This window comes from Scheffersomyces coipomensis (genome assembly GCF_036884675.1).
Source record: "Scheffersomyces coipomensis strain NRRL Y-17651 chromosome Unknown DFJ63scaffold_4, whole genome shotgun sequence".
Taxonomy (NCBI): domain Eukaryota; kingdom Fungi; phylum Ascomycota; class Pichiomycetes; order Serinales; family Debaryomycetaceae; genus Scheffersomyces; species Scheffersomyces coipomensis.
In genome coordinates, this window is record NW_027042895.1 from 84,717 (window position 1) to 97,158 (window position 12,442).

Consider the following 12,442-nt stretch of genomic DNA (forward strand, 5'->3'; position numbering starts at 1 on the left):
GAAGTTTTATATACTAGAGAACCAGAGTTGGACTATGTGGCAGCTGTTTTGGATTCAGTTGTTCAAATTCATGTTTCAGAACCAACTGGTGATATCTTAGTCTTTTTGACGGGTCAAGAAGAAATTGATACTTGTTGTGAAGCATTATATGAAAGAATGAAAGTATTAGGTGATACTGTTAGCGACTTGATTATTTTACCAGTTTATTCAGCATTACCATCAGAAATGCAAACTAAAATCTTTGATCCAGCTCCAGCTGGATCTAGAAAAGTTGTTATAGCTACTAATATCGCAGAAACTTCCATTACCATCGATGGTATTTACTATGTGGTTGATCCTGGTTTTGTTAAAATTAATGCTTATGATGCCAAATTAGGTATGGATTCATTGATAATTTCACCAATCTCACAAGCACAAGCTAATCAAAGAAGTGGTAGAGCAGGTAGAACTGGTCCAGGTAAATGTTATCGTTTATATACTGAAAATGCCTATCAAAATGAAATGATGCCAAATTCAATTCCTGAAATTCAACGTCAAAATTTATCGCATACGATTCTAATGTTAAAGGCAACTGGGATTAATGATTTATTAAATTTTGAATTCATGGATCCACCTCCTACTAATACTATGCTTACGGCATTGCAAGATTTATTCACGTTATCAGCCCTAGACGAAGGTGGTTATTTGACTAAATTAGGTAGAAAAATGGCTGATTTTCCTATGCAACCATCATTAGCAAAGACTTTAATTACGTCAGTTGAATTTGGATGTTCAGAAGAAATTCTTAGTATAGTTGCTATGCTTTCAGTTCAAACTGTCTTCTATAGACCTAAAGATAAACAAAACTTAGCTGATCAAAGAAAGGCAAGATTTAATCATAGTCAAGGTGATCATTTGACATATTTGAATGTTTATCGATCTTGGGTACTTAATAATTACAGTAAAGATTGGTGCCAGGATAATTTTATTCAAGAAAGAAGTATGAGAAGAGCACATGAAGTCAGAAGACAATTATTAACAATTATGAGAAAGTATAATCAACCTATAATGTCTTGTGGGTCTGATCTTGATAAAGTCAGACGAGCTTTATGTTCGGGATTCTTTAAGAATTCAGCTAAGCGAGATCCGCAGGAAGGATTTAAGACTGTCGCGGAGGGTACACCAGTGTATCTTCATCCATCATCTTCATTATTTGGAAAGAGTCCCGAATATGTATTATACCATACATTATTGTTAACTACTAAAGAGTATATGCATTGTGTCACTGTTATAAATCCAAAATGGTTAGCTGAATTAGCACCCTCATTCTTTCAAGTATCAGACCCAACAAAAGTCAATGAAAGAAAGAAGAATGAAAAAATTGTACCATTATTTGACAAGTTTGCTAAGAATAAAGATTCTTGGAGATTAAGTGCACAGAATTCTGCCAAAAGAAGAGCCTTAGGAAATAGATAGAGATAATTTTTATAGATCCAACGGTGTAATATATAAATGGAGCTTGTATAACCTCTAATCCACCCTGTAAAGAACAATGGCCTATGACTATCCGATGAGCCGGGTGCAAAATACCAATTTAGGCGTAAGCCGCCTTTAAACCTGGTTATGAAGATCATGACACGATAAATTATATCGTCATTATGTCATATAACTTGCCATAAAAAAAAGATTTATTTTGCCATATGAATAGCCGAAGTTAATTTTGAATGTGATTATATCTGTCTACTTACTCCACTTTTATTATGTGCAGGATATTTTATCCATACTGATTATGATTGTGATGATGATTGTCTGATATAAAAGCGGCATTTCTTACTTATGATTCAAAATCAGTTTGATTTGCTCTTATCATTAGAGATATCTTTCTAGCTCATCGAGGAGTTGATAAGGTAGTTTTATTCATCGTTCATGTTCGATAGTCATTCCTTTTTATAAACATTTTCTCGATTATAATATGAATAGCGCAAAATATGCAAGGGAAGCGATACAAGATCGTGTGAACTTATATAATGCAACTTCGAATATTTCATTATCAGGTGTAAAACCTTTACGAAGGAAATATACTGCCAGTGCACCTATCACAGAAACACCATTAACAAACAGTCCCTCGAGCATCTTGCCATGTGCACCTTTGGAAACTGATGGGGAAGGTAACTTTATCCATAGTACCAGTGGCAGAAAAATCATTTTGAAGGGTATAAATCTTGATGCTGCTATGAAGTTACCTACAAGTCCAGCTTTACCTAGTTTTAAAGGAGACTGTACTGATGGAGATAATGTATTCTTCGATGGAGATAATGTCACATTTGTGGGTCGTCCTTTTCCTCTAGAAGAGGCTCAACAGCATATACTAAGAATAAAATCTTGGGGTTATAACACGATAAGGTATTTATTGACCTGGGAAGCTATAGAACATGCGGGTCCTGGTAAGTATGATGACAAATTTATCGATTATACTCTAAAGATTTTAAAAATCATTCATGAGGTTGGTGGAGTTTATGTATTTCTTGAGTTTCATCAAGATGTGTGGTCTAGATTTAGTGGAGGTAGTGGAGCTCCATTATGGACTTTATATGCCGCTGGTTTGCAACCAACAAGGTTTGCTCAAACTGAGGCTGCCATTTTGCATAATGAACCTCGATTTCATCGTGAGGAGAATCCAGAAGAGTATATAAAGATGCTTTGGACATCAAATTATAAACGTTTAGCAGCAATGACCATGTTTACTTTATTCTTTGCCGGTAAGAACTACTTTCCTTATTTGAAAATCAATGGTGTAAATATTCAAGATTATTTGCAAGATCATTTTTTTAATTGTACTAAACATATTTGGACAGCTATCAATAGACGATTACCTCAAATGATTAAAGATGGTACCATATTAGGTTTTGAACTGATGAACGAACCAAATTGTGGTTTGATGGGTCATGCTCATTTGGGTGAATTACCCGCTAGTCAACAATTAAGACTTGGAACAACTCCTACTGTATATCAAGCATTTAAACTTGGAATGGGTCTTCCGGCAAAAGTAGATGAATATAGAATATCTATTACTGGTCCTCAAGTCTACGGTACAAAGATCGTTGATCCTAAAGGTGCGAGAGCTTGGCTTTTACCAGAAGAAGCACTCATCGTCGATAAGAAATATGGCTGGACTAGAGATCCAAAATGGGTTCTCGGCACCTGTATATTTGCCAATGAAGGTATTTGGACCTGGGATGAAGATGTTGATTTGGATTTATTACCTTCTTTGACTGAAGAAGAAAGAACCAATATAAGTATTAGGAAATGTCATTTGGAGAAACCAAATTTCTTTAATCAAGCCAGTGCTAGGCATAATTTAAATGGATACCCTAAAACTGTTGATATTCAATATTTCAATCATAATAATTTCATTGATTTCTATTTAAAGCTTAAAACTATCGTTAGAGCAATTGCTCCTAATGCCTTTGTGTTAATGCAACCTCCAGTGTTGGAAATCCCACCAAATGTTAAAGATGATGTTCGAAAGATTGTTGATTCCAAGACAGTTTATTGTCCTCATTATTACGATGGGATGTCTTTAATGTTTAAAACTTGGAATTCTAAATTCAATGTCGATACCTTAGGAATCATGAGAGGAAAATATATCAATCCTGTATTGGGTATTGTATTTGGTGAGAATGCTATTAGAAATTGTATTAAGAAGCAATTCATGGAAATAAGAAAGGAATGTGATGATAATCTTGGCAAAATACCCACCTTGATGTCAGAAACAGGTATGCCATTTGATATGGATGATAAAAGGGCATATACCAATGGGAAATACTATTTGCAAACTGCTGCATTAGATGCATTGAGTTATGCATTAGAAAGTCTGAATATGTCCCATACTTATTGGTGTTATTCAAGTTCCAATTGTCATGAATGGGGAGATAGATGGAATAACGAAGATTTTTCATTTTGGTCTCCTGATGATAGAAATTTACAATTTGATGAAGACAATGAAAATGCTAGTTTGTTCCAAAGATCACAAACTTCAATCAATTACACCAGAGCTACGATCAAATCAACTATCAAGCTCATTCGAGCTAAAAGACTCGAATACACTGCAGCTAGTTTGAGACGTCCTCGCAGAGCCAGTACAAGAATGTCTAAAACAAGATCAGGTCAGTCTGATATTAGTCAAACTGATTCCATTGATAGTCAACCACAATATAAAGATGACGAGGATGAATCAACAGATACTGCATCACTTATATCAAGTACTACTGAGAATGTTCAAGCCAAGCATAATCGAAAATGTTATCCTTCCCCTGATGGTGTCAGAGCCGTTAGTGCGGTGGTTAGACCGTATGTGGTAGCAACTAAAGGTGAAGTTCTTGTCTCTGAATTCGATATTAGAAGTGTCAAATATGCAGTTTCAGTTGAAATCGATAAAGAGAAATCATTGAATAAACCAACTGTTATCTTTGTACCTAAATGGCATTTCCCATTTTTAAATTATGGAGATATATTTTTAACATCGGGATATATCAAATATAATGAAGAGTTAGAGTATTTAGAATGGTATCATCAAGATGATCCTGATCTTGTCATTAGTGAAGAAGAGGCATCTGCCAGTCCTGAACCTGGGAATTCGAAAGAAACCTTGATCATTAAAAACAATAGTGGTACTTTAGATGTATCTAAATTGAATGATGATCAAGGACTTTTCTACAATGGAGAACTTAATTGTCCAATAACTTAATGTATTATGTACTTATTTATTTATATATATATCTTATAGAATTTCATATATGTATCATATCTATTAAAAATCAAGAGAATCATCTTCTCTTTCTCTTTTAGCTCGTAATTCATCTTTGATTAAATCATTAACGAATTTGGCAAAATGATCCACATAAGGTTTCAAACTGGTTTTATCATAATCTGCTAAACGTTTAGATTCATCTTGAGGTTCATCTGAATCTTTCGATTTGGATCTTTCCCATGATTCAAGTTCATCCTGTATTTGTTTCAAATTTGGAGATGTGGTGGGATTGAAACCATAATCATCATCTTCAGGATTATTAGATATATTTCTAGTAGGATCGAAAGGTACACATACATTCCCAGTACCTGGATGAATACAAAATGGAGATTTCAATAAATGGATAACTTGTCTGGACACTTCAACATCTAATCTTGGATACATGTAATATATAATGATATCCTTTTTAGCTTCATTTAATAAAGTCACTTGAAGTTGAGATTTTAATACTCTTTTAGCAACATCATTAATATCTTCCCATTTTGATTTTGAAGTTGATAATGATTTTTGATCTTTCCATTTATTACGTAATTCACTTTGTAATGATTTTTCAGGTATAAATGATAAAAGTTCATCAATTTGAGTCCAAGCTTTAGCATCACTTGGAGTACTTGCACTAGTAAGCCAAGGTTCTTGATCTTGTAAGACTATATCGATGAATTCTTCCTTTAAGAAATTAAATGATCTTTCAACATGAGGATGATATGGTTTCTTTAATTTTTTAAATTTACCTTGCATACTTGATAAAACATCCATATATTCAACTATAGCTTTTCTAGTCCCTTCATCTAAATTACGAGCTCTTGCATCACTAATCCAACAATGGGCCCCTCTTCTACCTGAAAAAACCCATACTAAATGTTTAAACCCAAAATCTTCTTTTAAAGCTGATTCAATAATTTTTGATCCAACTCTTATAAATTTCCAACATTTCATACAAATATCAGTACCTTGACAACAAGTTCTAATATCATCATAATCAGTTAAATCAATATCAAATACAAGTTCTTTAGATATTGGTTTCAAGGCATTCTTAGGTAAATTTCGTCTTTCCTTAGGATTAACAGTATAAACAGCCCCCACTTCAAAACGAGTTGGATTAGCACTAACCACGGATTTCTTAAAGTCTTCTTGACTTTCATACGAATTATAACGTTGATAAGCCCCAGATCGATGTTCATAAGCAAATTCTCTCATGGTGAAATCCTTAGTTGCCTTTGGTGAATGACTTAACCATTGAAATATATAACGGAAAGGTAATAATCTTTCATAGTAATGTTGCATATCTGCAGAAGAAGGTTTCCATTTTTGAGCTGGAGTTTGTGATTGGGTATCAAACGTGTTTAGTACCACTTGTGGCCTTGGTGGTTCTATATCCTGAGTCATCCTTGATATATATGTCTTTAGATGGTTCTAATCAGTTGCAATTTAAAATGGTTTAAATATTTTTGTTTTGATATCGCGTTTGACTGTTTGGCTGCTTTAATTTTTTAAACGCGTCAGTTCCAGTATCAAAATTTATTTCAATTACTGCTAAAAAGTGCTAAACTGGTTTATACACATTTATGGTCTACGTAATACAGATACACGATTAATTAATGCATTTGAAATGAATATCTAACAGAAGCTTTTTATATATATAATGTACAGATTTTTATGGAACAAGTTAATGTAACCTATTCAAGTTTAAATACCAATGAGACACCTTCATCACCAGCTGTTATAAGTTGTTTCCCATTATCAAGGACCGCAAAATCTAGCACTCCCATATTATGACCTACACCAGCAAATATTTCTTCACCAGTTCTAGCATCCCATTTATAGATCTTACCATTCATACTTGAACCCACTAATAATGGGGTATCATTTATAAATTCTAATTTTGTAATGGCATCATTCACTTTAATAGTTCTACGTAATCTCCATTGGAAAGTTTCAAATAATAATATATCACCAGAGACTAAACCCACAGCTAAAAGATTGATTCCATTAGCTTTACACCAACTAAGAGCTTCAATTGATAATTCATTCACATCATCGACATTTTCTAAAGTTTTGACATTATGAACGATTTTACCAGTATCATTATTTATAATGGTTAATTGACCATCTCTAGCACCGACAGCAATGACATTTTTATAAACTTTAATAGTAACCCAAGGACTTTCAGTACCTTTGAAATCATCATAAGGTTGTAATTTATAATTCACTACTCCAGTAAAACAATTCCAATTTACAATAGTACCATCTTCAGAAATAGTTACTAAAGTTAATTCATTTTCATCTTTACCTTCAATGAATACACCACCATTACATTCTAAGGAATGAGAGAATCCAGACATGATTTGAACTAAAGATTTAGATGATTTATCAATTTGATAAACCCATACTGAACCATCATTGGCTCCAAATGCAAAATATGGTAAGGAAGGATGAACAATGACGAATAAGACTTCTTCAACTTCATCCAATTCAGCGAATTTAGTCCATTTTTCTCCTCCTTTACTAGCTTTATGAACTTGAATGAAACCATTCATATCAGCAGTGATGACAAATTCTCCATTAGAAGTAAATCCACCACTAATAACTGATTCTTTATGACCTTGTAATTCACCTACAAATCTTGGAGGTTGAGTATGAGTAGTCCATAAGTATGCAGTATTATCACCCCCTCCAGTAACCACTAAAGGTAAGACAGGATGTTTAAAAATAGTGAATATACTATCAGTATGTTTATCAAAATAAGCCCATGAATTATTAGACATATCGATTTCTATAGTTTCACCATTTTCATCATCCATGTCCATATCATCTTCTTCGTCATCAGGCACGGGGCCATTATCTTCAGGAACTTCTTCATCGACTTCATTCAAGTTTAAGAATTCTTCTTGATCTTCTTCATCTCCAACATTTTCCACTTCAGGATTATTATATTGATCAGCCATTGTATTGTCTCTATTTCCTCTGACTTTTTCTATTAATTTCTAGTTTTTTCTAATAAATGTATCGAATGACCAATGGTAATGATATTTATAGTCTATACTAATACAATTATTTTTAAAAATGGTTGAAATTGATGGCAAAATTGATTATTAATTGATTTTAAATTATAATGATTTCAATATTTGATGAGATTTAGAATTTTTTTTTTTTTTTAATTGAAAGATGATGTGTTGTGTGCAGGATTTCCTATATATAAGCAAATATTATTCCTATTTGGTGAATAATTTTGCAATCACAATTTATAATAAGGTACAGTTGATATTGTGAGGTTATTAAGAGTCTCAATGGTTACTCTGAGTGTTGTTTTATGAGTACTCCATTGTACCTACATTTTCATATTTCAATTTTTATATAGATAAGACTTTCGTAGTTTGTTAGTACTTTTTGTTTAAATTAGCAGTGAAATTAAGATGTTCAAGAAATTTGATGAATATAATTTGTAAGTCAAATTAAACTCCATTTTATATAACAAAGACTTGATGATACAATTATCAAACCACTAACATTCACAATTACTATACACAAATACTCTAAATATCTGTTTAAATATGATAATTCCCATTAAATGGCTGCTATTTTTAAATAATTAGATATTTCACACGACTCTCTCTCTATTTCTGGAAACTATAAAAAAAAATTACCGTAAACGAGTGAGTGACACGACACTTTCTATACAATCAGATAGATCTTACATCAGATAGATTAACTATATATCATCATTAAATAAAAGAGGTATCCTATTAATAACCCTACCAGGGATACTCATACCATAAACATCAAAATATACTTTTTAAATTCAAAAAAACATTCACAAAACACAGTCGTTTAGTCATTGATTTCAACATCACTCATACCCATTAATATAGAATCATACAATTTTCAACTCAAACTCATATAATCATAATATAATCATAATATGTCAGATTGGATTTCAACATTCCCTGGCTATGAACAAGTGCTAACCACAGCCAAAAAAATATTTGGTAAAATAGTTCAAACTGGTCCTGTTCCAAGGCATGTAGGGATAATTATGGATGGGAATAGAAGATATGCCAGAATAAATAAAATAGAAATTAAAGAAGGTCATAGTCTTGGTTTCGATACTATGGCAAGTGTATTGGAATTATTATATGAATCAGGTGTAGAATGTGCTACTGTATATGCTTTTTCCATTGAAAATTTTAAAAGACTGAATGCAGAAGTTAAATGGTTAATGGATTTAGCTAAATTAAAATTTGAACAAATTAATCAACATGCTGATTTATGTGAAAAATATGGAGTTAAAATAAAAGTTCTTGGTAATAAAAGGTATATGCCTCCTGATGTGGCAAGAATTTTAAGAAAAACTGAAGAATTAACAAAAAATAATAAAAGAGCAACTTTAAATGTTTGTTTCCCATATACATCTCGAGATGAAATGGTTAATCTGATAAAGAGAGTGGTGGATGAATCAACTAAAAATCATGATTTAATAATTGATGAATCAGCTATTGATAGACATTTATATACATCTGATTCACCTCCATTAGATTTATTAATCAGAACTTCAGGTACTTATCGATTATCTGATTTTTTATTATGGCAATGTGTTTCCCCTGATTGTTCCTTGGTGATAGTAGATCAATTATGGCCTGCTTTCCGTCCTTGGCATATGGCCAAAGTTTTATTAAATTATAGTTTTAATAAATATTGGTTTGGTCATGGTAATGGATATACTACATCTAATAAGGGTATAAATTTATATCAAAGTAGTTCAGTAATAGATTTGAATGATGGAAAATCATCTAGTGGATATCAAAGATATGCTGATTCAGAATGGCCTGATGAAGATGAATCAGAAGAAGATGGAGAAATACTCGAAGATATTGAAGAAGAGGAAGAAGAAGAGGAAAGTTCAGGAAACAGTAGTGGTATAGAAAGAGAAAGAGACGATGAAGTAGATACAGTTACTTCCAGCGAGTCTGATTCTAATAAGAAGTATTAATTTACGTTTAGTATATATATATAACTTTATTTATTTATTTATTTAATTTTAATTTTAATTTTAATTTAATTTGACATAGTTAAGTTAATTTAATTTAATTTCATAGCCCTGCTGCCTGCCTAATTGGGAACATCCTGTATATGCATTTTTTTGACTACTTAAATTTCGACACATAATTAGCAGCCAAATAATATTGTTAGCTTCTACATAATTGACTAATTTGGTTCTTACTAGTTATATCTGTGAATAAGAGTTGATGAAAGAGTATTTAAGGTTACATTTATTGAATGTGTATCTTATTAGATCTGAGATAGTAACAACTATCCTATCTATAGACTTGTCACTATGTACTTATTAAACAAGACAAATAAGCAAAAGATATCACCATTATCAGAATAACAGTAACAGTATCGGATATTTCCATTAAATAACAACGTTTATACCTAGACAGACCAATTAATCAATAATAAATGTTGTCTGATTTGAGGTAGTGTCCATATGGATAAAAATGGTGTCATAGTTAACACTTTGACTCATAATCAAAAAAAATTTATAGCAAAACATCCAAAAATCAATACAGGTCCGTTTTAGCATCTCCATAAATTTTTCAATCAATCAATTTAAATTTCAATATTCAACCCATTCAATTCATTGAGATCTATAGTTTAAACTACAAAATCTTACTATATAGTCAATATGGATTTAGTCAACCACCTACCAGACAGATTGTTGTTTGCTGTCCCAAAGAGTATGTACTTTCAAATCAGTTAACCAAAAGATATCATAATCTTTACTTGTTCATTTTACTAACACATGTGTTTTATTTATAGAGGGTCGTTTATATGAAAAATGTTGTGAATTATTAAGTGGTGCTGATATTGAATTCAGACGTTCAAATAGATTGGATATCGCCTTATCCACTAATTTACCCGTTGCTTTAATCTTCTTACCTGCTGCTGATATTCCAATTTTCGTGGGTGAAGGTAATTGTGATTTAGGTATAACTGGGTTAGATCAAATTGAAGAAGCTAGTATGGTTGATAACATAAAAGATTTATTAGATTTAAACTTTGGTAAATGTAAATTACAAATTCAAGTTCCAGCTGCTGGTGATGTTACATCTCCTGAACAATTAATTGGTAAAAAAATTGTTAGTTCATTTACAAAATTATCCACTGATTATTTTAAAGCATTAGAAAAAATCACCGATACTGAAGATTTAAAAACTCAAATAAGATACGTTGGAGGTTCAGTTGAAGCTTCTTGTGCTTTAGGTGTGGCTGATGCCATTGTTGATTTAGTTGAAAGTGGTGAAACTATGAAAGCTGCTGGTTTAAAACCAATTGAAACTGTGTTATCAACTTCAGCTCATTTAATCTCATCCAAGACTCCAAAATTCCCTGAAATAGTTGAAATCATTCATCAAAGATTCGAAGGGATCATGGCTGCTCAAAAATACGTTTTATGTGAATATAATGCTCCAAGATCTATATTACCAATTGTGTTAAAAATTACTCCAGGTAGAAGATCTGCTACTGTTTCAGCTTTAGAAAAAAGACCTGATGAAACTGAAGAATGGGTGGCTGTATCATCTATGGTTGAAAGAAAAGCCAAGAGTGATGTCATGGATCAATTAAAGAAAGCTGGTGCTTCTGATATTTTAGTATTTGATATTTCAAATTGTAGAGTTTAACCATATAGATTATGATTCTTCCCCCCCTTTAACTACAACAAATCTTATATATATATAATAGACTTTTTTTTATTATTGTATTATAATAAACTATATTCATTCATACTTAATTAACTTAATAACCTTCAATTTCTTTTATACCATCTTTATTAACAACTTTAACATATACACCTTTAAAATCTATTGGCATTCTAGTTTCTAATTCTTTTAAACATAATTTCAATAAAGCTAATCCATCATCAACCTTCATATCTTTTCTATAATGTTTATCTAATAAAGATGTAGCATAAAATGCAGCATAACCATGAGCTCCATAAGGTAATTCAACTTGAGTACCTAAATAATCTATCCAATTTAAACTTGGAGTATCGGTTTTAACATCATATCCACCTATCAATACATTGACTTGATATGGTTTACGTGATCTAAGGGAACTGGCTAATTGATTTCTTACAAATGATGCAGTGGCTTTTGGAGATAATTCAATATCATTTTCTCTCATACTATATAATTGAACATTGGCTTGAATATATTCGGCAAATTGAACCGTATCTCCTGATTCACCAGTATAAGCAATTAAATTACGAGCATTCAATGGTCTGGTCTTATCATCTGTGTCCTTTAATACTGAAATACCTCTAGTGGCAGCTTTGGAAGTGGCTATAATAGTACCATCTGCTACTCTTATACCTAAAATAATATCCATATTGTATTGATTGTTATGTTTATGTTATGTGATGGGTGATTATTATATATGATATAGTTAGTCTGCAAGATGTGGTTTAACTTCAATTGTAATGGAATTGAATTATAATTGATCAAATGTTATTGATTCTATATCAATTTGCCATCCAACTAACTAATTCAGATCGGTATACATTTTGTTTGTTCAATCAAAATATATTTTCAGTTGGTCGTGTGAAAATGGTTAAAAACTGGTTAACTACTAGAACACCACTTTTATACCTATTAA

General features: G+C 31.7%; 6 protein-coding genes across 6 annotated transcripts; 3 read left to right on the top strand and 3 right to left on the bottom strand. All coding sequences in view use genetic code 12, as the record gives it.

Moving 5' to 3' along the window:
• Positions 1 to 1,703: 1,703 nt before the first annotated feature.
• DFJ63DRAFT_139177 (hydrolase) lies at positions 1,704 to 4,758 on the top strand. The gene has a single exon (XM_064903433.1). The coding sequence runs from the start codon at positions 1,952 to 1,954 to the stop codon at positions 4,724 to 4,726; it is 2,775 nt and encodes a 924-aa protein (XP_064761391.1). The 5' UTR covers positions 1,704 to 1,951; the 3' UTR covers positions 4,727 to 4,758.
• Positions 4,758 to 6,320, bottom strand: DFJ63DRAFT_139528 (DNA primase subunit). Its single transcript, XM_064903459.1, has one exon. It carries the CDS (start codon positions 6,173 to 6,175, stop codon positions 4,790 to 4,792), a length of 1,386 nt encoding a protein of 461 aa, XP_064761392.1. The 5' UTR covers positions 6,176 to 6,320; the 3' UTR covers positions 4,758 to 4,789.
• On the bottom strand, positions 6,153 to 8,221 carry DFJ63DRAFT_139699 (uncharacterized protein). The gene has a single exon (XM_064903462.1). The coding sequence runs from the start codon at positions 7,732 to 7,734 to the stop codon at positions 6,466 to 6,468; it is 1,269 nt and encodes a 422-aa protein (XP_064761393.1). The 5' UTR covers positions 7,735 to 8,221; the 3' UTR covers positions 6,153 to 6,465.
• A 189-nt stretch (positions 8,222 to 8,410) lies between these two features.
• Positions 8,411 to 9,825, top strand: RER2 (ditrans,polycis-polyprenyl diphosphate synthase). Its single transcript, XM_064907004.1, has one exon. It carries the CDS (start codon positions 8,709 to 8,711, stop codon positions 9,774 to 9,776), a length of 1,068 nt encoding a protein of 355 aa, XP_064761394.1. The 5' UTR covers positions 8,411 to 8,708; the 3' UTR covers positions 9,777 to 9,825.
• Positions 9,826 to 10,124: 299 nt separating this feature from the next.
• On the top strand, positions 10,125 to 11,536 carry HIS1 (ATP phosphoribosyltransferase). Its single transcript, XM_064903448.1, has 2 exons — positions 10,125 to 10,524; positions 10,607 to 11,536. Exons 1-2 carry the CDS (start codon positions 10,473 to 10,475, stop codon positions 11,467 to 11,469), a joined length of 915 nt encoding a protein of 304 aa, XP_064761395.1. The 5' UTR covers positions 10,125 to 10,472; the 3' UTR covers positions 11,470 to 11,536.
• A 1-nt stretch (position 11,537) lies between these two features.
• Positions 11,538 to 12,320, bottom strand: PRE1 (proteasome core particle subunit beta 4). The gene has a single exon (XM_064903434.1). The coding sequence runs from the start codon at positions 12,173 to 12,175 to the stop codon at positions 11,585 to 11,587; it is 591 nt and encodes a 196-aa protein (XP_064761396.1). The 5' UTR covers positions 12,176 to 12,320; the 3' UTR covers positions 11,538 to 11,584.
• Between the last annotated feature and the right edge of the window lie 122 nt (positions 12,321 to 12,442).